The following is a 22,980-nucleotide window of genomic DNA, read 5'->3' as shown; positions in this document are numbered from 1 at the left end:
TCTCTTAATGGACAGGAACAAAGCCTTTCCAGATAAAGGATTTTATTATATCTGCCTTCCAATACTGCAGAAGGAAGGGCCAGGCACCTTGCCAGGGTAAACACTCTTCTGAAACCATTTATTTCTAAGGATGTTAACTGGCATATATATGTTTTTTGAGTTTACTATCTGAAATAAATAAACTGCTGCCCCACCATCACCATTTTGCTGTGGTGCCATTCTTTTTTTGGGGGGGCTAAAAAGGCCCAATGACTGAAAAGCTTTGGGAATCCATGCCAAAGTAGTCAAGTAGTTTGGTGTAGAGGTTAAGAGCAGCGGGACTCTAATCTCAAGAACCAGGGTTGATTCCCCACTCCTCTGCTTGGAGCCAGCTGGGTGATCTTTGGTCAGTCACAGCTTCTAGGAGCTCTCTTAGCCCCTCACCTCACGGGGTGATTGTTGTTATGGGGATAATAATAATATACTTTGTAAACTGCTCTGAGTTGATGTTAAGTTGTCCTGAACGGGGGGGGGGGGGTATATTATTAATATTATTGGGAGGGGGGCTTCAAGTCACAGCCAACATGGCCATCTGATAGGATTTTCAAGGCAAGAGATGAATGCTGGACTGGTGGACGTGTGAAGTAGCTAGACAGTACTCGGGAGATACTGTAGAAGTAATAAATGAGATTTTGCAGACCCAAATAAAGAAGAACCCAGAGCTATTGCTACTGAATTTAACTATGGAAGAGGTCCCTATGCAATACAGAACATTATTTTACATGACAACGGCAGCAAGACTTTTATACGCGCAGAAATGGAAGGTGCAAGAAATACCAACTATTGAAGACTGGATGTATAAATTGCTGTACATGGTGGAAATGGACAAAATGACAAGAAAGTTGAGAGATCAGAACTTAGCAGAATTTTTTACTGATTGGGGAAGATTGAAAACATATTTAGAAAAGAAGTGGGACGTGAAAGGAGAATTATGGCAATTTGAAAATTATTAGAATGGGTTCTTTTTTTATTGGAAGAGACAGAATCTTTACCATATGAAGTGAAGTATTAGCTAATTGTTAGCCTAAATTTAAGTGGACTTGGAGTTAACAGATATTGGTAAAATTAATAGATATTTTATCTAATTGTTAGTTTAAATTTAAATATATTTGAAGTTAACAGATAGTAATAGATAATAGATTTTAAGTTAATAATAATAGAGTTGAAGCCAACAGATAGGGCTTAGTTTAATAAAGCAGAATGTAAATATGATATAATGTGTTACAGAAAAAGGGGATAGATTAGGAATAGATTAAGATATAGGGTTGGAAAGCTGTTGGAAGTCCTGAAAAAGGGGGGGAGGGAAAGGGTGGGGGGAAATGATATTGAGTTGATATTTGAAAGTTGTATGTATAAATATTCTCACCTAATAGATTTTTTTTAAAAAAAGAGATGAATGCTGGACTTCCTTGGTGGTCTCCAATCACTAACCAGGGGCTAACCCTGCTTCGCTTTTAAGAGCTGATAAGATCAGACTAGCCTGGGCTATTCAGATCAGGAACAATCTCTATCCATACTGAAAATCTAACCCCTAGCAAAAAGCTAATGCACACATATACCCCCAATCCAGGATAAGAATACTAACTCGACTTAGCTTCCCCTTGCTGAGATTCTGACTAGACATTCCACATTTGTAACAGCAACAGCATGAAAGCAATACCATTTGTGTATGTGCAAGCCCACCCTTTACCTAATACACAGTCAAAATAGCTTGTATGCAAAGTGAATTACACAGGCAGGCACTTTTATTAAAGAGTAGACAGAGCTGCACAGCAGCCAAGGCAGAGAGAACAGACCCAGCCCTCCCAAAAGATCCTAGAAAGGAAGGCTCAGTCACAGGCATCCCATTTTAGCCACACAAATGCAAGAGGATGAGCAGGAGTCAGTACAAAAAGCTGTCTCGCTGCAAAAGTTACCCTACAAAGCAGGAAAGGACAGCTGGAGATCTTTTGACTCCTCTTTACCTACATACACACTGTTCTTGGTATGCATCATTTGAGAGCCAGGGGCAACATATTCCCCTTTGAGTTTTAAGGCAGCTGTCACCCTTGCAGCCGCCCCAAACCCCTATCAGGATTTTGCTTTTTTCAATTTCTTCTGCTTTTTCAAGCGCTTGTCCTTCTGGAGATCTGACTCAGTGCATGGCTGCAGCTCTGCTTTCCGCTTGGTGGCCACCACTTCCATGGAGTTCCAGATTTCGTCGTCTTCTTCCTCCTCCTTCACATCACTTTGGAGATCAGCTGAAGAGTCGAAGCCCTCATCCTGGAGAAAGGGATATAAAGCAGATCAGAGAGCAGATTGGAGAGAAAGATCAGGGGATCCGTTCGCACCAAAGCAGTTCAGTAGAAGCCTGCTTCTGAAGCCCCATTAACTTTTTAAAAAGTACTGTAAAAATGCTGCTTGTTTGGTTATCCAAAACCTTTAACTCTGCCATTAAGCACACACAACCACCACATGATAAAATTACCTTAAGACACAGTAGGGAATATTATGCCCTTAGAATGATAATGGAGACCTCCAAGTTCTCCGTGGCCTTTGAACTCACCTCCCACTTCTCTCGGCTGGTCAGGAGAAGGCAGTTCAATCGAGATTTCAGATAGACCTAAAATTAGCATTGAAGCTTTGTTAGAATGCTTCCATAAAGCCAAGGCCAGGGACATACATAAATGTGTGCCCACACTCTAAAACAAACAAACAAACAAACAAACAAACAAACAAACAAACAAACAAACAAACAAACAAACAAACAAACCACCACCCAATTTATATACTGCCCCTTCAGGACAACTTCACGCCCACTCAGAGTGGTTTACAAAGTATATTATTATTATCCGCACAACAACAATCACCCTGTGAGGTAGGTGGGGCTGAGAGAGCTCCTAGAAGCTGTGACTGACCCAAGGTCACCCAGCTGGCTTCAAGTGGAGGAGGACTTCTAGCTTAAAATTTTAGATAGAACCATTTTCTAGTTCCTGTGATGACATAAGAAGAAGTTTTCATAATGTACTAAGGTTCTACTGATGGCATAGAAAATGAATTGGCAGCCAGTGAACTGACCTCAAAATAGGAGTTACGTAGTCCTATTGACTAGCCCCCCAACAACAGAAAGGCTGCTGCAATCTGAACCAGCTCAATCTTCTGAATAGTCATCAAGGGAAGCCCCATGTAGAATGTGTTACAGTAATCTAGCCTAAAGGTTACTGAAGCAAGGGCTGTCTGCAAATAGGGAACTAGCTTTTCTAACCAGATGAACCTAAAGAAAAAAAAACATTTTTCACTGCCAGGGACACCCATTTTCCATTATGGTACAACGGCTAGGGCAACATGTTATTTATTTTAAAAATAGTGCATATGTATATGCACTAACATATTTACAAAATATTTTTTCCTGCATATTTGCAAAGGACCACCCCTACAATCCAGAAACACCCACATTCTCTGCAGATGGACCCTGTGTTACTGCCTTCTTGATAGTCAACAGGACCAACTGCAGCAGGTATTTGGAATAAAGAAAATAAATGAAATTTCAATTTTATAAGCACAAATTGTACATTTGTGGCTGCTTCTAAAAGTGGCCCCTCCCACAAAAGTCCAAACTTGATTTGTTTGTGCAAAGGACAGACAGAAGTCCTAAAGCTCAAGACATCCATTAAATATGTGGCGTTTGCTCTGGCTGGAACACTGACTTCTATTTGGAGGTTAGCCTTCATGCCCCAGTTAGGTAGTAGGATGCCCCCTTTTCAGAACTCTCTAGCAATTGGGGCATCCTGGGTGACCCTTTGCCCATTTGAGCTGCCTGGGTAACCTGAAAGTATCTTAACCAATTCTGTGATGCTTCATGCTCTCCATTTTGAAAGCGATGCGCAAGAGCTCTGCTGACAGGCTTTCCTTGTAATCCATGTGTCTCAGGAGGCATCTCTGGCAACAGTTCATTTCTGTCAGTGTGGAGGTAACAATAATCTGAGGTCATGCTTGGAGTTCTTTTTTGTGACAGAACAACAGTTTGGTGTAGCGGTTAAGAGCATGGGACTCTAATCTGGAGAGCCGGGTTTGATTCCCCACTCCTCCACTTGAAGCCAGCTGGGTGACCTTGGGTCAGTCACAGTTTCTAGGAGCTCTCTCAGTCCCACCCACCTCACAGGGTGCTTTGTTGTGGGGATAATAATGACATACTTTGTAAACCGCTCTGAGTGAGCATTAAGTTGTCCTGAAGGGCGGTATATAAATCGAATGTTATTATTACTGATGTCCCTTTCAAAACTGGTTGAAGTCATGCTTTCTTGTTGTGTAAGTATACCAAATTTTAGATCACTAGGACGGAGGAGAGAGCACCCTAACCATTTTGATACACTCCGTGGCAAGAAGGCCCCAGTATAGTTCTCTACACGCAGCCCCGTCACTAACAATATTCTGATCTCCCTCTTTCTAGGTTCCCAGATTTTCCTCACTGTATGAAATTTGCCGGTTAATGCCAGGACTCTATTAAGAATGGCTAAACTTTGTGGTTCAGTGTTGTGACTGTTTGCATGCTCTGGCCGAACCTAAAATATACTGGCTAAGCTGATCAACATTTGCAAACAGTCTGTGAGTTCCCTGGTGATTCGACTTTGGAAGGCTGTTCTCAGAGAAGCTCTATCTGTACCCCCCTAGATTTTCACACAGCTATAACGCTAATTAACAGCTTGGCCCTGATTGGCTCTTTAGCGCTGGGTGAAGCAGTGGGTTCTAGGAAAGATGGCTTCTCAGCTCACCCCCCAAACCCTTCACTATTCTTTCCACCTCAGCATGTCCCCATGCCAGACCCTCTAGGCATGGAGAGGGCATGTGTTCTATGAGACAGGTAAGATGACAACAAACGGATGCCAACCAGAGAGGCTTATAGTAGCAAGCTCTAATTTTTAGATAGACAGACTTTTAGATAGCAACAGCGAGGTTTTATTATTTTATGTCCGTTGCTTGTGTCTGAGTGTTTTATGCTCTGCAACACTCCTTAAAGCTAATAAACATAATTTTACTTAATCTAAGTCTAGAATTCATGACTTGGGCATGGGCACATCCCAGAATGAACCTGAAGATTGGAAGGTAAAGCTTTCAATCTCACAAAGTAAAAGGGGAATGCGTCCTGCTTGCCTGACTGCTGGAAAGGCCGTTATCAGCGCCCAGAGTAGGAGATCTGCGGCAGCTATCCCTATACTCACCTTATGCTCCAAGCGCTTATGGTGAAGGTTGTGCACACGAAGGAAGCGGTCCAGCCCACAGGAGGCTACCAGTGGAAGCACAGGGTGACACTGGATGGCACGGACGCTCCCAGCAAGGCCCTTGAGGCATTTCACCAGCCGCCCTGCCACAGAGACAGACACAAAAGACTGGTTACCAGGGCTTTTATGTATGTACAGACTGTCCCACTGAAGGGCAGAACAGCAGCCTGAATGCTATTTTGTTCAGGAAAGCAAGTTCCTGTCCCTTGGGGCTGAAAAGACAAGCTTGCAGGTGTGCCAGGATCCCAATCTGTGCTTTTTCTGTGCTTGTGTACAATTATCTGGGAGATCTATATACACCATGTATACCAATGGTTTTCAGACTGTAAGCAGTCCCCTTGAAGGTGCACAGAACATGTAAAAGGGGTCTACAGAGTTTTAGGGAAAGAATATCCTGTGGTGGCTAGCACCTTTCTCCCATTAACAGAGAATGCCTTGTAGCAAAACATCTACTTAAAGAGGATTCATCTCAGCCCAATTTGAGAATAGCTGATGCTTTGTTCCAATCCTGTTCGGTGTATTATTTTAGGAGGTGACAGTGTCTTCTTCCCCTTCCTAATGCCAGCACTGAAGCAAGAAGCACATGCACAAATGCATGCAAGGATCCTTATCTGCAGGGGCTGATGCTGGGCAGAAAAGTGGTCCAGACTGAGGAACACAGTTATAACCCATGCTTAATGCTCTGTATATGAGTCTCTCTCTCTCTCTCTCTCTCACACACACACACACACACTTAAGTGCAGTTGAAGGTTTAACGGGGGGAAGAGCCCCTGCTTTGAACGCAGAAGGGCCCTAGGCTCAATCCTTTGTATCTCCAATTATAGGAACCGCAGAGGGACCTGAACTTATAGGGCACAGTTTAAATGATCTGGGAAATGCCCCTTTGCCCAAGATCTCAGAACTACTGGCAGAGAAGTCCACACTGACCAAGATGGTTTGACTCAGTCTAAGACCTTCCATACTTAAACATAAAAACTGACATGCCAGAAATCAACTTTGCCAAATTGAATATTTCCTTCCCGTCTGCTGCCTTGAGAACTTGCCCCCTCAAAGGAATCAAGAACCTCCGCAGTTATACACCTGCCCTTTCTTAGACCTCTCTTCGGCCTCTACCACTTTCCTTCCAGATTCTCACTGGATCCAGACTCCTTTCTTCCTCTTTGTACCTACCTTGCCGCAGATCTATGACTGCCACGTCCCCGTGCGAGCTGCCCACAACTACAGCACTGCAAGGAAAGGGAAGCAAAATTAGAATTCAAAACACATTTCCTGTCACTTCTATCCTCAGAGACCTTGAGCACCCAAGCAGGTTTGGGTTTTGCCCCACAGTAGGAAGGGGCCCCCAAGATCTGGGACAGTTATACCTCTCCATATTCCCAGGAAGTGAAAATCTGGGAAAAAGCTGAGACTCACTTTCCATCAGAAGTCAACGAGAGGGCCGTGAGTGGGTACTCGCCAAAGGTGGCCTCCAACACTGGGCGGCGCTGCGGGGAGCTTGGGTCATAGAGGCGGACCTGGGAAGCAGAAAAGCAAAAAAGTCTAGATGAGCAGTCTGGAATTCTCCTCTTGCACAAATTTACCTGTATATGCTTTCTGGATTTGACAACAAAGATCAAAGTCATCCAATGAAGTCTGTGAGCAGTAAACTAAAAATGGCCTTATTCCTCAGGAACTCTCATAAGGCTCCCTGGCTTCAGCTTTTTGAACAGAAGTTATCTCTTATAAATCTTACGGTGGAGGATCTTTTTTATTCCTCTGTATATCAATGTAGAAAACAGGTGACCAAACTAATTTATGCAAGGTAAGAGCTATACCCATTTTGATGCTAGGAGGACGTGCTGTTTGCTTGCCTTGGGCCTTCTGTCTAAGGGCAAACTCCTATGTAGTAGGTTAGCCCAAAGTTATATAGGACCTTTACACATGCACAATTTTACCATCTCTTTTCAATGGTATTGTTGGGTCGTCTGCTTGGGATACTCTTTTCAGATCAGTTATGTCCCTGCCCCCTCCACTTGGTGGACTCTCTTCTACACATTCTCCTGCAACGCCCTTATGGGCTCCAGTTTAGGCTAAAATGGATTATGCCTTGTTTTGCTAAATGGAATCTGTTTCCTTCAGCAACGTCAGAGCAAAAGGCTCAATTCCTCTTAGAGGATTCTGGTTCCAAACTTATTTTGTTGCTCAATTTCTAGAGGCTGCAGAGAAGTGTTGAAGGGAGGTGTTTTCAGACATGGGTTCTACGTACGTTTTCTTTTAGCCCTATTGTTCAAGATCTAGGTCCAAGAACAGGGGAAGAAGGAAGAAAGGCTGAATATGGCCCAGCAAGTTTCATGGCAGAGTGAGAACGGGAATCTGGGTGTTCTACCATTACCACATGCAATTAATTTTGGAAGTTCACCACCACAAAATGTAGGGAAGACCGCTTAGTTAGACAGCTTTAGGCAAGGGTGAAACAAATTCATGCAGGAAAGGCCAATCAACAGCTATTATATATGATGACTATATAAAATCCTCCTTGTCCAGAGACACTGGAAGCTAGTGGAATCTGATTGGCCTCTGCAGGCAACAGCACGCTGGACTTAATTTTGTCAGTTCCAACAAGGTTTTAGTTTGTCAGCACAAAAGTCACCAACTGAACCCATTTACTTTGGTTTTGAACATATCGTATTTCATGTAATGCAGAAACTGGCAGTAAACATTGAGACTTATTGGAAATAGGCATGTAGGGAGTGAGTCAAAGGCAACACAAAGTCATTTTTTGCAGATCAGGACAAGTGTTACAGGAACAAGCAAAGGCATCCTTCTTTCTGTCCCTTACACAGGAAGCTAAACACAGATGCGGAGCTTCTACCTGATGATGTCCAGTGCAAGTAACGATTTTCTCAGATCCAGGCAGGAACTGCATGTCCCGGTCCCAGACGGGCACTCTCAAATCGAGCCAATCATGCCGCAACTGCAAGAGAGAGGCAAAGGACTGGGGTGAACATTATTCTGCCAGAAATGAAATACAAAAGCAGTAACGCTGCCTCCATGCGCAAGTTCAGGAGAAGAAAGCCTAAGCTAGTTCAAAGAATGGTACGCTCACGTTTTTGGCTCTGAAGATAGGCTCCTGTGGCTGGTGCAGATCCCACACCTTCAGGCAGTTCTCCTTCCCACCAGTGGCCACACGGTGCAACTGTTCAGGGTTCTGGCGCATGCGGCACACGCCAGCACCCACCTGGATCTCCACCTGTTATGTAAATGATAGTGGGGAATGTAAAAACTAAATCTCACTAGTTCTTGGATGGACATTTGAGTATAGCCTGGGACAATCGCTCTCTTCCTCAGTTCCTCACAATAAAGAAAAACATCAGATCTCTACCTCCGCAGCAAGGATATAAAGAAAGCAGCCATTGTAACCCTTTGTAGGGTATTGTGGAATCATGTTATATGCTAGGACCAGGGGTCCCCAAACCTTTTGAGCCTGTGGGTATCTTTGGAATTCTGACACAGGGTGATTGGTACAACCACAAAATGGCTGCTGCAGAACTGACACCACACACATGCACAGGAAGCTCAAGTACAGGGGAGAAGAAGGGTAATTTAAAAAACTACACTAAGAAAGAGGAATGGGAGAGAATAAAACTAACACTGTGATGGGAGATGCAACTGAAATCACATTATTTAACCAGCACAGCCGATCTCCAGAAGCCCTGCTGGACAAGAGCCACCCATGGCCCCACCCACTTCCTAAAAACACATGGTGGGTGCCAGGAAAGGTGTTGCATGTTGGGTGCCCCTGTGCTAGACAATCTATAGAATTCAGCTTCCTGAAAACATTGGCCTTTGTTTAAGCAATACAGCCTGCTCACCAGCCCTGAATGTGCAAAGGCACTCTTGTAGCACTGTAATGATCTATGGATTTACTGCAGCTTACATTTCTGTGGACTAGTGCCCATTTCATCAGATGCATCAATGTGAAACTCTAGTCCACGAACGCTCATGCTGCAATCAAGCTCTTGGTCTTTAAGGAGCAGTGAGATCATCTGGAGTTTCTGCCAACAGACCAGGACAGCTATCCAACTGAAATAGTCACTTTCAGTCTGCCGAGGTCTCAACCCTATTTAGTAGCCAACACCTGCTGAAACCTCATCCATCAAGGACCCCTGGTCCAGCCTACCAGCTAAGAGAATGATCTGGGCATTTTCTGGTTCAAATATCACCTCTGCCAGAAAGAACTCACAAGGTGGGCCTTAGGTAAACAACTCAGCCTCCTGATCTATAAGATGGAGTGATAATACTAGTCTACCTTAGAGGGCTGTTGTAAGGATTCTAACAAGGCAATGTACATTAAGCTCTGTGCTTCATGTACAAGTGATCCAGAGATACTATTATTTTATGTTCCCCATGAGAAGGCACAAGCAAGTTAAGACTGCAATCCTCTATCACCCTGGGAGTAAGCCCCCTGAACTTGCCTCCAAGTGAACATGTATTGGTTTTCTTCAGTATGCTATACAATAGAAACTGTATAAATATACCTAAGTGGAATAATTTAAGCAAGTCACAGGCTTTAGCTTCATTTGTTGCAAAATTTGGATTACCAGAGCACAGAGTTTTTGGCAGGTTTTTTTTTAAAGTTCACATAGCCCTGGTTTAGTGATCATACCGGTTTATACTGTGCCTTTGTGGGGTCTGAAATCACAGAGAAATAGATATGGTTCTAACCCAGGGCTTTTTTTCTGGGAAAAAGAGGTGGTGGAACTCAGGACCGCACAATGATGTCACTTTGGGTCAGCTGGAACAAGGGGGGAGTTTTTTAAAGTTTAAATTGGCTGCTGGCGAAAACTGTCACATGGCCAGTGGCCCCGCCCCCTGATCTCAAGACCGAGGGGAGTTTAGATTGCCCTCAGTGCTACAGAGGGCAATCTAAACTCCTCTCTGTCTGGAGATCAGGGGGCGGAGCCACCGGCCATGTGACCATTTTCAAGAGGTGTCGGAACTCCGTTCCACCGCGTTCCAGCTGAAAAAAAGCCCTGGTTCTACCAAAGACTGGTGTCACCACAATAAGCCCAGATACATTATTATCCTCTCTTAAAAGCAAACACCAGAGAATTAAGCCATGATCACAGCTTTGTGCAGTTTTACTGGCCTTATCCTCCTCTTTCTATTCTCATCAGAGCCTGGGCCTTCCCTCCCTACAAAAGGCTGACCAGAGATGGTTCAAACTCTCTTCTGCTTCCAGAGAAGAAAGACTGCAATCCTCCACCCCCATTACCCCAGTTCTCCCACACTGGCTCTTCACCCATTCTATATTTCCCATCTCCTACATCACATAAAAGGAGCTCACATTTTCCGATGAGGTGTCCCGCCAAACCTTCAGCAACCCAGACTGCACACACGTGATGAGGGAGCTGTGGAAGTCACCAGAACAAGGGAGAGAAAAATAAAGTCACAGATGCAAAGGATGTTCTTAATAACCCTGGCATGGGAAGGAGAAAGTCCACAAAGGCTCACATCCAGGCAACCCTGAGTAGCTGCCCTGGGCAGCACAATTTGGGGGCATCAGTTTTGTTATAATAGCAAGTGGGGCAAATTTAGTCCTTTGGCTCTACTTTGATGTATGCTTGTGGAAGGAAAGAGAGAGAATAGACCAGTGAAATGAATAGAAGAGCCAGTGTGGTGTAGTAAGACCCAGGTTTAGACTCCTACTCTGCCACGGAAACCACTGTTTGGCCCTGGGCCAGTCAGCTTAACCCATTTTATTGAGTGTACATAGGTATATTTCTATTAGAAAGCAGCATGAATATACTGCTGGAAGACAGATGCAGGACTGTATGGGTTTGGGGTGTGGTCCAGAAAAGCAGTTTGTACATTATCTCACCCTCCCTACCCTGAGAAGTCTGTTCACACATTTTACAAGTTATCAAGCTAAGCACCTGTTATGTACACAGATATAAGAAATAGCCCTCTACAGCACAGTTTATGTTTCTAGTATTCATGGCAAAAGAGAGAAAGAGAATGAACAGTTCAGGAAGAACAGAACAGAATCAGAGACCCAGAATCTGGACCTTCATGGGGCGCAAAAGGAAGAATATAAATCTCTTACTCAAGGCATCAAACCACCACAGAACCACATTATGGACTCAGAGGAAGGGATGATTAAATGGCCATATGTGGAGACATGGTGTTCATACAGGGGTCCCCAACCTTTTTGAGCTGGTGGGCACCACGTTGGGGACCCCATGTTAAACAGTAAACAGAAGCAAGATTCCATGTTCTCAGGATGTCTGTCTTCTCTGGGGGTAGATGAAGAAGCAGATTTGAAAGGATTAGTCCTCACCTATCAAGCACAGCCAGGCCACAGAAAGGTCCCTCGCCTTCTCGACAGTCCCGTGACTCAGTAAACTTGCCCTTCTCAGTGCTAAATAACTTGACTGATCCGTCAAAACATCCCACAAAGATCTGCAAAGAAACAAAAAGGGGGAAGAGAATGGGAAATATTAGAATTCTCACCCCACTGGTCACCATGTGTCTGAAAACAAACATGAGCAAAATTTATCAAGACAGCTCATGCATCCTACAAAGCCATCTCTCCCTTTTCCAGTCATTTGATGTTATATGTCTATGTTCTTACAGCAGAAATTTACCCTCATTTATTTACTTTATTCCACCAGGTCTTGACAGATTTTCTTTGGCTCTAAGAGCCAGCCTAAATATGTAGGAACCAGACTAATATTTTAATCTTCAGCTTTTCATATTTCAGTGACAAACTTACCCCTTCACAATTTCTTGTAACTATATTAAAGCTATGGCAAAAGTTATATGGTATATAAACAACTAGGTGTAACTAGGTTGTCATAACCACAATAAGCTAACTTCTAGTTTCCTTTGGGATAGGTGACAAAAATAGTACAAGAAAAACTCATGTACAATGTCAACAGTTATCAGCCATGATTGTTAAAGGACATCTCTATGTCCAAAGAAACTTTGCCACTAAATACCAGTTGTTGGGGTAAGAGCAGAAGAGGGCTAGTGAATCCTTGCCAAACTTGTGAGTCTCCCAGAGTCAGATGACTAGCTACAGTGGGAGACAGGTACTGGATTAGATGAACCTTTGGTCTAATTTAATATGGCTCTTCAGGTCCTATATTCTCAATCACCTCAGACTCATAAGGATCTCCCCAACACATGGCGGTAACAGCTTCATGTCGATTAAGCACTGTATCCCCCAACTTATAGTTTGTAGCCTGTTTCTTCTGCAGGTTGATGCCTAAAAGGAAAGAGAGGAGCAAATGTGTTACTACATGGAACAGAGGAAAACTGAATGACAACAAAGTATAATTCATCAAGATAAATAATATAATAATAATAATTGACTTATATACCGCCCTTCAGGACAACTTAACACTTGCTCAGAATGGTTTACAAAGTATGTTATTATCCCCACAACAATCACCCTGTGAAGTGGGTGGGGCTGAGAGAGCTCTGGAAGAGCTATGACAGACCCAAGGTCATCCAGCTGGCTTCAAGTGGAGGAGTGGGGAATCAAACCTGGTTCTCCAGATTGAGTCCTGCTGCTCTTAATCACTACACCAAACTGGTGAATTATAGACTCCCCCACCTGCCCTTGCAGCTACCTTGGTTTCTACAGCCCTTCTGTAAGGTAGGGCTGGTAATTTTTCAACTGGCCTACAGCTGAGCCACCTAACAGGAGCTTGAGCTACAAAAATTAATAGGCATGTTTTCTCACAGCCTGCTACTAACTATAGGACACAGTTTTAAGGGGCCAGCTGGAAAGATGACAACACAAAATAGTCTATGAAGTCTTTCACTTAGACATCATCTCCTGCATAAGTTTCCTCACGTGCCTCCTTTTATATCTCCTCTCAGAGGCTTCCTGATCATAGAAGCTTACCTCAAAGCCTCCCAAATATGTCAGCGTCCTACTAGATCAAACCATCGTGTTTGCCAAATTAGCCAGCCTAAAGACTCCAGTAAACCTACAAGCTAGGCACAAGGCGACAACCCTCTCCCTTTTCTTGGCCTCTACGGACTAGTGCTCAGCGGACACGCTGCCTCTGAATTTGGAAGGTCCATTTTAGCTATCTTGGTTAACATCAACTGATAAACGCATTCGTGCAATACCTTCCCCTCAACACCACCCCCCATCTTCCCTTCTTCCCACCTCACCCAGCACCAAGGACATTCCTTCCCTCAATATATGCCTCAGAAAGGAAAAGCCCTCTGCAAATGTTCTGAGCTTGCCACCAACAAACTTTCCGTCTTTCCTCATTTTCCAGCCAGCCACTGATTCACTTAACCATTCCACTTGCCTCCTTAGATAATATTGCCCCCCACTCTACCCCACCTCCTCCGAGCACCCCCATTACCTTTCAAGATGCCCGTCTCGGATCCCACCCACACGTGGCAACCCCGCGCAGGAGACGCCATTTCTACCTTCGCTCCGCCTCTTAAGTGCCGGCAATTGACCTCGCCGGAAATGTTTTAAGCCGGACTCTTTAGAATGAGACACTGGAACAAAGCGGGCACAACGCGGCCTCCAATTGGCCAGCGTGGTTGTTTTCAAGAAACGCTTCTAGCCTTCCCACTAACAATCCATAGCTATCTTCACTTCGTTCCTCTTAACTTCAGTTCCGGCGGATCTCTCTGTTCCTTGAAAGCGATCAACTTTAATAAAAAAGGATCCTGTGCATATTGACGATAAACCAATAGAATTTTCACCCAGGTATGTGTATTCAGCAGAACCTAACAGCCCGAACCTGACTTTGTTTGCTTAGAAGTAAATCCAAATTTGCGCTTAAATTGATGACTTGTCTCCGAACTATGTTTATATCTACAATCTTGTGGACTGCAGAGAAGCTTGTATAACTATTACAATATGTACAACGTTTACAGGATATGGAATCGGTTTACGTCTCCTATAAAAGGAAAATTGTTGGTCTGAGCAAATTTCAATTAAGACAACCTTCAGCTTCAAAACAAGGGGGGAGGCTTTGAGGAAATCACGAGGAACAGCAAGTATGCTTCTCCCATCTATCCAAAGGAACAATTAAAGCGTAAGTTGTTTTATGTAGTTACAACACACAGTAGTTTTATTTGCAATCTGCATTCTGAAGAGCAGAATGGTTTATTTTCAACTGTGTGTTTTAACTATTAAAATATATAATTGTACTTTATTACGAATCGCACCTTGACCTTGGCTTTTGTCCCACTGATGTAAATTATTAGATCAGTCACAGTTGTCCAATTTAAAAGGAGACAGCTTTACTACTAATAATTGAACTGAGATGTGAACTGGAGATTTCTTTGCTGATACTTGTTTTTAACTTAAGAGGCATAAATAAAGTCTTATTCGAATTTATTTCAATGAGAAGTATATGTTCGTATCACTGAAAATGTTATAACAAAACAAACAGGAAAGGAAGGCACAGGCAGATGGGTGAGGTTGTAGTCCATCCACACAGTATTTGCCCATCAAGATCAGTATCCTGATTTGCAACATTGCTATCTCTGCAGTATTCCTGTTGTGTAGCTCCTGCTCTTTTGACAGCTGCCATGAAAAAAGACAAACCAGTGTATGCATCATAGACTCTGAAATGGTTTTGGGACACAGGAGAAGCGCCCCTCCCCCAGAAAAAGAAGCAGGAATCCTAATTGAAGGTTTCCTATTGTCCTAATTTCCCCCCAAGGATAACCAGAATCTGGCATACACCCTGAATTAAGAAGCTTCCCTTTCAGCAACATTTTGAGTTTTAAAGGCATATCTGGAAAAGCAGTAGTGATTTATCATACGCACAGAGGTGCAGCAGTAGGGAAAGCAACACCTTATAGAATTTCTGTTCATCATGTAACTATTAAAAAGAACATCGCCTCCAGCAGGAAAAATGTAGCCCTTGCCAAGTCAACAACTTTTCTAGCTAATCAACACATGTATGCCCCAGCTACATAAACCTGAAAATAGATCAATAACAATGCAAAGGGGTTTTTTGAGGGGTGGGTTACCATATAAGTTAGAACAGGGTTCTTTTTTTATGCCTGCTTCTCAGCTTTTTGAACAGTTTTTTTCCCTTGTTTGAGTTGCTCTGTTTTGCTCAGAGTTATTTCGAAGCTCTAGTTTAAATTTACTTCTCATTCTGTTTGATTTCTACACTGCTTTGCATTGGTTAATAAGGTGGAATGCATAAAACACGCAATGCTTTTGGGGACTGTGTGCCTTATCTACTTACTTGGATAATTCCACATAGAGATGGCAGGTATTCTTCTGAGTAAGGTGCTAATATAAAACATTGGGTAGCCTGTATTTTGTAAAATAAAAGTGGAGGGGAAAAAGTTGAGAATACTTCTCTAGAGGCTTAGCTGCAATTTATTCTAAAAGCCTCACACAATAAGATATTTAGCTGTATTACAAAGCTTTCCCCATCCCATTTCAGGTACCTGGGGATAATATTTAGTTCAATAGCAGTAGTCTTCTCCAAAAAAGTATAAAGTCATAAGAAAAACAAAGGAATGGACTGAGAGGGGAGTAACACAAAGAGCCGGACACCACAATTCAGTCAGGTAAAGGTGGAATAATGGAGTAGCAGCAGTTCTAGCAAATTAGGGAACATTAATATCCCACCCCCCGTTAGCGGCTCAATGATTGAACAAGAAACAGTCACCTTCCCCTTTCAGGGATTCTCTCCAATCTTGACAAGGAGTGTCAACACCACCCCTTCTTAGGGTTTTGAAGTCTCTTGCTGGTGCACAAGTGGCTGAGCTGGAGTCTGTGCATGTGAATCAATGCCCTCTCCTCCCCTCAGCATCTGATTCCAACATTTGCTAGGCCCCTCTCCATTGGGAAGTAAGCCTTGCCCGCCTTTCTGAGGCCTAGCCATCAGGCCGAGGTACACTGCGCCACAATGTAGCCAGGAAAGGTGGGCACCGTAGCGCCGATGACAAGCTGCTGCAAATATCTTGTGCTGAACACACGGCCCTGACACACATCTCGGCGTTCTGCCCGCCTTCAGCACTACGGAAGGACTCAGTCACGTCAAAGCGCATGCCACAGGCTTCCCCAGAAAGCAGCCTCGCTGAGCGGCTCCCGTGGCGAGCTTGCACATGCTGCCGTAGTGATGGAGGGGCAGTGAGCAGCAGCCTGAAGGGAGGTGGCTGATCCCCCTCTGGAGGCTGCTGCAAGTTTAGCAGTACAAAGGCCTTGGTGAGCTTCTCTCCCTTCTGGCAGCGGAGATGCAGCATCCAGCAAAACTCATGGTCTTCACCTGTAAGGGAAGAGGGGAAGGCCTGTTAGCAAAAGCTGAAGCCCATACTGAAAACCAAAAGTCTGGATTGCCAACCTCTTGGTGAGGTCTGGAGTTCTCCTGGCATTACAACTGATCTCCAGATTGCAAAAATTACTCCCTCTGGAGAAAACTGCAGCTTCAGAAAATGCGTTTTATGGCATTGTATCCCCGTTGACCTTCCCTCCTTTCCCAATCTCCATCCTACCCAGGCCTTCAAATCTCTAGGAATTTCCGTCTGGAGTTGGCAACTGTATCTGGCACATTAAAGATTAGCAGCTTTATCATGGCCAGGGTGAGGGTGCTTAGCTTATCCAGCTACCCAGAACCCAGCAGAAAGGAAGTGGCTGTAGGGTATTTTCTAGGACCACATAACCTGTCAACGCAAAGCGCGCCAGCCAGCTAGCACTTGTGCGCTCCAATTGTTTTTATTCACCAGGGAGAGTCCCCATTTTCTGGATTGTGAGTTTGGTAATTTACTATCCTTAACTTTGTTCCAATTTTCTACGTGGTGGATGCCTTTTTAAAATTAAAAAGTGTTGTTATCATTCAGGATTTGTTGTTTCCCTGGGATCTTTAGAAGTTAAATCTCCAAGTGGGAAACACACTGAAAAGTGGCTCACTGGAGTCGTAAGACCTTAGTGGTCTCTCTCAAACACCGGTTACTTAAGATCTTATCTCTACAGATACGAGGCTTGAACCTGGGACCACCTGCACGTAATACATGTGCTTCTGCACTGAGCTACAGCCCCTTCAGCTCAACAATCCTGTCAGTATTAGTAGCAGGAAGAATATCCAACAAATCAGTATTATTGTTCTCATATTGTGGATTCAGAAGCTGTAGCATCTAAGAGTCCTGACTCCCAGAACAGGTAAAGGGTGGAATATATTTGTATCCCCGGTCAAGGATTGTGCCTCAGAAAGCACTCCTTGGGTGTATTTTTCAGCACCTTAAATGCTGATCATGAAAGTCGCCTACCAGGAGATACCCAGTGAGATGGCAAGATACAGACTGGCAACTTCTCGCCTTCTTTTAAGGAATCCTGCAAGCCAAAGGCCTACGATCTCACGTAAAATCCAAGAGCTGCAGCAGAGGCCATATCGGGGAGGAGCTTGTGGATCCCTTCCTGCTACCCTCCAATTGGCTACACGGCTGAGAGTCAGCTACAATGGCTGCTTCCCTTCCTGGGGCCCCTCATCTCCCTTACCTTCCCTGCCTTCGTTGAGTTTCAGCGAGGTGCTGGGCTTGGTGCGGACTATTCCGAGCATGGCTTGGGCGGCGCAACGGAGCATGCAAGTGCTGAATTTGGGCACGGGCAGGTGTCCTTCCTGTGGCTCTGGGTTCTCGTCTTGTGGGCACGGTGCCCACTGACGGGCAACAGGCACCTCTGTCACAGACACATCACCTCCCACGTAGCTGGGAGCAGCTGCTACTAGAGCAAACAGGCACAGCCACCGGTGACCCATCACAAACCTCGGGGACAGCAGCTGCGTAGGGGTACCAAGTCAGGTCTCCTTGGCTGGGAGCAGGAAGGAGGGGAGCAAGCCAAGGGCTTCATCCGGCCACCAGAGCAGGCCTCGGCTTGCTGCAGCGTGTGCAGATTCCCTTGCCCTGTTAGCTGTTGGGTGAATGCCCAGGACAGCTGCCAACGGCTGCTTTTAGAAGCAACAGGCTTGGCTAGTGTGGGCCAGGGAGGGGTGGGGGGAAGGCAGCGAGCAGGGGAGAAGGGGGGTTACGCAATAGGTAACCAAGTGGACATTTCAAGGCCGGACATAAAAAAAAATCATCCTGAGAGCAGACAGCTTGTTGCTTAGCTTAACCCCTTCCTCTGCTCAATCTAGTAAGGGTGCCAGTTCCCAACAGAGACCCAACAGAGATCCTACCAGTTATCGGTTGCAAGAGACTGGCTGCAAGCTCAGCGCCGCCTGCCCTCTTCTTTTGCTAGTCCCTTCCCTTGCATTCTTTTCTCACCTGCTGCCAGATTAAACTGAAGTGCTGTTTGGTATAGAAGATGAGGGAGGTGGGCAAAGGCTAGGGCTGGGAGCCAATTGACTCACTGTATTGGTGCTTTTAAAGATACCTACAGGATCTGTAGGCAACTCACATCAGGAAAAGAGGCACCAGCGTCTCAAGGAACACCCTACGTCCACAGAATGATTTGGCAAGGTGCCACCCAATAATTCTGTCTTGACACGACTGGGCGCCTACATTTTGTTGATCCCTTTGTAGACTGGCTCTGGAAATTGCTACGGTGGCAATTCCACAAATCTTTCTCCTGCAAATACAAAGGCATCACATATATGCATGCCTGTTGCAACACAGCTGTGCAGTCAAGTGATCAAGCACAATGAGAGCAACAAACCACTTTTGCTGGTTCAATCACTTTACACCTATCTTGCAAAGCAGCGGAACTGGCAGATGAAACGGACTTTAACCGCATTGTTTCAAAGGTAAAAAAAATAAAACAGGATTACTGCTCTAGTGTGGACACAAACACCCATCGCAGGCAGATATGGATGTGCTTTACTTCATTTGTACCCCTTCCCCCCACCCCACCCATTACACTTCTCCATTTATCCTCACAACCCTGTTAAAAGTTAGGCAGCATGTGTGACTGGCCCAAGGTCACCCAGCTAGCTCCCAGGGCAGAGCAAGGATTTGAATCTGGGTCTCTTGCTCAGACACCAATAACTACACCAGTTATTGTCAACCAGTTAGTGTGGTCCCATAGGTGGCACTAACTTCAGATGTTCAATGTGCATCTTCCAAGAATTTATTTTCAGTACAATTGAGGCCTGTGTGCATATGTCGTCCACTCCTGCCAACACCTTCCTTTGATCAGTCTACCACTCCAGCCCCCCCCCGCCTCAAAAGTATGAGTGGCCCAATGACATTTCCTAGATTCCCTTATTCTAAAGCCTGCATTGAATTGAGTAAGCCCCTTTAAGTGAAATACAGCCGTTTCATTCACCAAACCTGAAGCCCAATTAAGTGGTCCATCAGGCCACTTGTAAATCAGAAAAAATGTGGTGGGGGAAGATTTGTTTTCATTACAACTTAAGACAGCATCTAGGCAGGCAAAAACCTCTTCCTTTTCCAGCAGCAGCTTCACTATATCAGATGTAGCCTTTATGGTTAATAAACCTTTATAGAGTAAGATCTGGATCCAATAGCACCTTAAGAGACCAACTAGATTTCAAAAGTATGAACTTTTGAGTTAAAGTTCCCTGACCTTGGAAATCTAGGTGGTCTTTAAGGTGCTACTGGGCTTGGGCTTTGCTCTTTGCAGACCAACACAGCTAGCCACCAGAAACCATCTTTGCACAGTAGCTACCCACTGCCACCATTTCTATGACCCTTTGGTTTACGAAGCAAGTTTTTCCTCAAATTTATCTGACAAGCAAAGGCAGGCTGTTTTATACATGGGGTGTGCCTACTTTTGCAATGCTCAACTCTTGATCCACTGCAATCCATCTGTCAGACTGTGGCTAGATAAGGTACTCTCTGCAAGATTCCCCTTAGAAGCAAGAATAAGTCCAATGTCTAGCAAAGGAAGTTTTATTGCAGAAAAGGTCCATTATAGTCCACTGTCCTGAATAGGAGACTCAGGATGGTACATGATCATTGTTACCAATGAAGAGCAAGCATAGGATACAGAGTAACAATACCCATCTGGAACAGCCTCCCCCCACAGTTCTCAAAACAACATCTTTCAGTCCTGGGAAGCTGCTCTCCTTCAAGGCCAATGCCTGGTGGAACGGTGTTAGACAAAACAGTCCTCTGGTGGGAATGCTGCCTGGGAACTGGTGCACCTGAGGAGAAAACACTTAAACACTAAAAGCATTAGAAAATGGAGTCAGTATAGTTAAGATATATACTGGACCTGACATTTCTGCCCCCCTTAAAATAGATCCCCCCCTGGTTTATATGGGTAGCGAGTATGAAAAGCTTTGGTTAATCTAGGAGCATGAACATGTGCAGAGTTCACCCATTCATCGTAACCAGAATCAAAGTCCTTCCACCTAATGAGGTAAAAAAGCTGATTTCTCTTGATTTTAGAGTCCAAAATTTGTTGTACCTCATAGTGTATTTGGTCGTCAATTAAAGTTGGAATGGGTGGAGCTTTGATATGCCATTTGTTGTCGGTGGGAGCTTTCTTCAAAAGGCTGACATGGAACGTATCATGCACATGGCGAAGGTTCTTGGGCAATGTTACAGCGACAGTCACTTTATTTATTACCTTGCGCACAGGAAAAGGTCCTAAGAATTTCAAAGCGAGTTTGCGGCTTGTCTGAGCTAGCTTTAGGTTCTTTGTGGAAATATACACATGATCTCCTGGTTGTAATTCCCATTCGGCCACACGATGGCGATCTGCGTACTTTTTGTAATCCAGTTTGGCTTTTTCAAGGTGTCTCTTAATGATAGTCCATTGCTGCACCGCCTCCCCCCACCATGAGGATACATCTGGCAATTTAGAGGAATGGAGAGGGGGTGCGTCCAAAGGGAAGGGATTGAAGTGAGTCCCATATACAATTTTGAAGGGGGCTTCTCCCGTTGAAGCGTGTACACTGTTGTTATAGGAGAATTCAGCTAGAGGGAGAAGGTCCACCCAGTTATCTTGTTGAAAATTGATGTAGCAACGAAGGAACTGTTCTAATATCTGGTTTGTTTTTTCGGATTGCCCGTCGGTTTGTGGGTGGTGGCTTGAACTGATACCTTGTTCAATATTCAACATTTTCAAAAGCTCCCGCCAGAAGTTGGCAACGAACTGTCCGCCGCGATCCGAAATCACCTTGGACGGAAAAGAATGTAATTTTACGATGTGTTTTAGAAACAGATCCGCTAGTTTTCGAGCGGAGGGTATAGTAGTACAGGGGATAAAATGGGCTTGTTTGGAGAACAGATCTACCACAACTAAAATACAATTATGTCCTTTTGAAAGAGGCAGATCAGTGATAAAGTCCATGGAGATTACTTCCCAGGGCCTGTTCGGTGTTTCCAATGGTTGCAGGAGACCCGGAGGTTTCCCTTTTCTGGTTTTAGCGCTGAGGCAAACAGGGCAGGAACTAACGTATTGGGAAATGTCTTTGCGCATGCCCGGCCACCAGAATTGTCTTTGAACTAGGTGTAAAGTTTTCAGATACCCATAATGTCCAGCAGTGGGAGCATCATGACAGCGCTGCAAGATTTCCAACTTAAGGCTGTCCGGGACATAAAACTTGCTCCCAGCTAGCCAATCCCCCTGTGGGGATTGGGTTAGTTTGTTTCGCGGAGCTTTATTCCCCTCCTTCTCCACTTCAGTTTTAAGTTTCGATTTCCATTCTTGGTCGGCCGGGAGGGGCAGCTTAGCGCGGCTGCGAGTAGTCACCACGCCCCCAAGTTGCTTAGGCGAGAAGACCGTGTCGACAGTCTCCGCCCGCTTGCTCTTATGTTGGGGCATGCGCGATAGGGCGTCCGCCAAAAAGTTAGTTTTGCCCGGGAGATAATTGAGGGTGAAGTTGAATTTGGAAAAGAATTCCGCCCACCGCAATTGCTTGGCATTCAGTCTGCGGGGGCTTCGGAGGGCCTCCAAATTTTTATGATCTGTCCAGACCTCGAAAGGGTATCTCGCTCCCTCCAGCCAATGCCTCCAGTTAGTGAGAGCTGCTTTCACTGCAAAGGCCTCCTTCTCCCACACATTCCAATTCCTTTCTGCCTCTGAGAACTTTCTAGACAGGAATGCACAAGGCCGCAATTTCCCATCCTCCCCCTTCTGTAGCAAAACCCCCCCTATCGCCGTATCGCTGGCGTCGACCTGTACTATGAAGGGGGACTGTTCGTTGGGGTGGGAGAGGATGGGTTCCGTTACAAATTGCTTTTTAAGGCCTTCGAAGGCCGTTTGGCAATCGGGGGTCCATTGTAGTTTAGCAGAGGGTTTTTTGGCTTGGTCCCCTTTCTCTTTGGTTTTCAGCAATTCTGTTAAGGGGAGTGTGATTTGGGCAAAATTTGCTATGAAGTCTCTATAGAAGTTGGCAAAACCCAGGAAGGATTGCAGTTCTTTGCGGGTGGTGGGTGTTTGCCAATTCTGGATCGCCTGTATTTTGGCTGGATCCATTTTCAACCCCTCTTGTGAGATGCAATACCCAAGGTAAGTGAGTTCGGTTTTATGGAATTCACATTTGGACAATTTGATGGGCAGTTTATTCTTCATCAAGGTGGCCAGGACCTTTTGTACCATTTGAACATGTTCTTCCTCGGTGTCGGAATAAATTAAAACATCATCAAGGTACACTACCACCCCTTTGTATAGAAATTCATGTAGAACTTCGTTTATCATGGACATGAATACAGACGGGGCTCCCGCCAATCCAAAAGGCATAACTAAGTATTCATATTGTCCGAGGGGCGTATTAAACGCGGTTTTCCA

General features: G+C 44.8%; 2 protein-coding genes across 2 annotated transcripts; both read right to left on the bottom strand.

Annotated features, from left to right (window-relative positions):
• Positions 1-1,762: 1,762 nt before the first annotated feature.
• Positions 1,763-13,746, bottom strand: WDR74 (WD repeat domain 74). The gene is made up of 11 exons (XM_054986920.1): positions 13,667-13,746; positions 12,437-12,546; positions 11,617-11,738; positions 10,624-10,687; positions 8,383-8,526; positions 8,149-8,250; positions 6,711-6,811; positions 6,468-6,523; positions 5,238-5,380; positions 2,585-2,641; positions 1,763-2,301 (listed from the first exon to the last, which is right to left on the bottom strand). Exons 1-11 carry the CDS (start codon positions 13,725-13,727, stop codon positions 2,110-2,112), a joined length of 1,152 nt encoding a protein of 383 aa, XP_054842895.1. The 5' UTR covers positions 13,728-13,746; the 3' UTR covers positions 1,763-2,109.
• A 1,080-nt stretch (positions 13,747-14,826) lies between these two features.
• On the bottom strand, positions 14,827-18,191 carry LOC129336465 (uncharacterized). Its single transcript, XM_054989568.1, has 2 exons — positions 17,782-18,191; positions 14,827-16,555 (listed from the first exon to the last, which is right to left on the bottom strand). Exons 1-2 carry the CDS (start codon positions 18,038-18,040, stop codon positions 16,164-16,166), a joined length of 651 nt encoding a protein of 216 aa, XP_054845543.1. The 5' UTR covers positions 18,041-18,191; the 3' UTR covers positions 14,827-16,163.
• Positions 18,192-22,980: the final 4,789 nt, after the last annotated feature.

The sequence above is a fragment of the Eublepharis macularius genome, chromosome 1 (assembly GCF_028583425.1).
Source record: "Eublepharis macularius isolate TG4126 chromosome 1, MPM_Emac_v1.0, whole genome shotgun sequence".
Lineage (NCBI taxonomy): Eukaryota > Metazoa > Chordata > Lepidosauria > Squamata > Eublepharidae > Eublepharis > Eublepharis macularius.
This window is presented reverse-complemented; position numbering and strand designations above follow the sequence as displayed.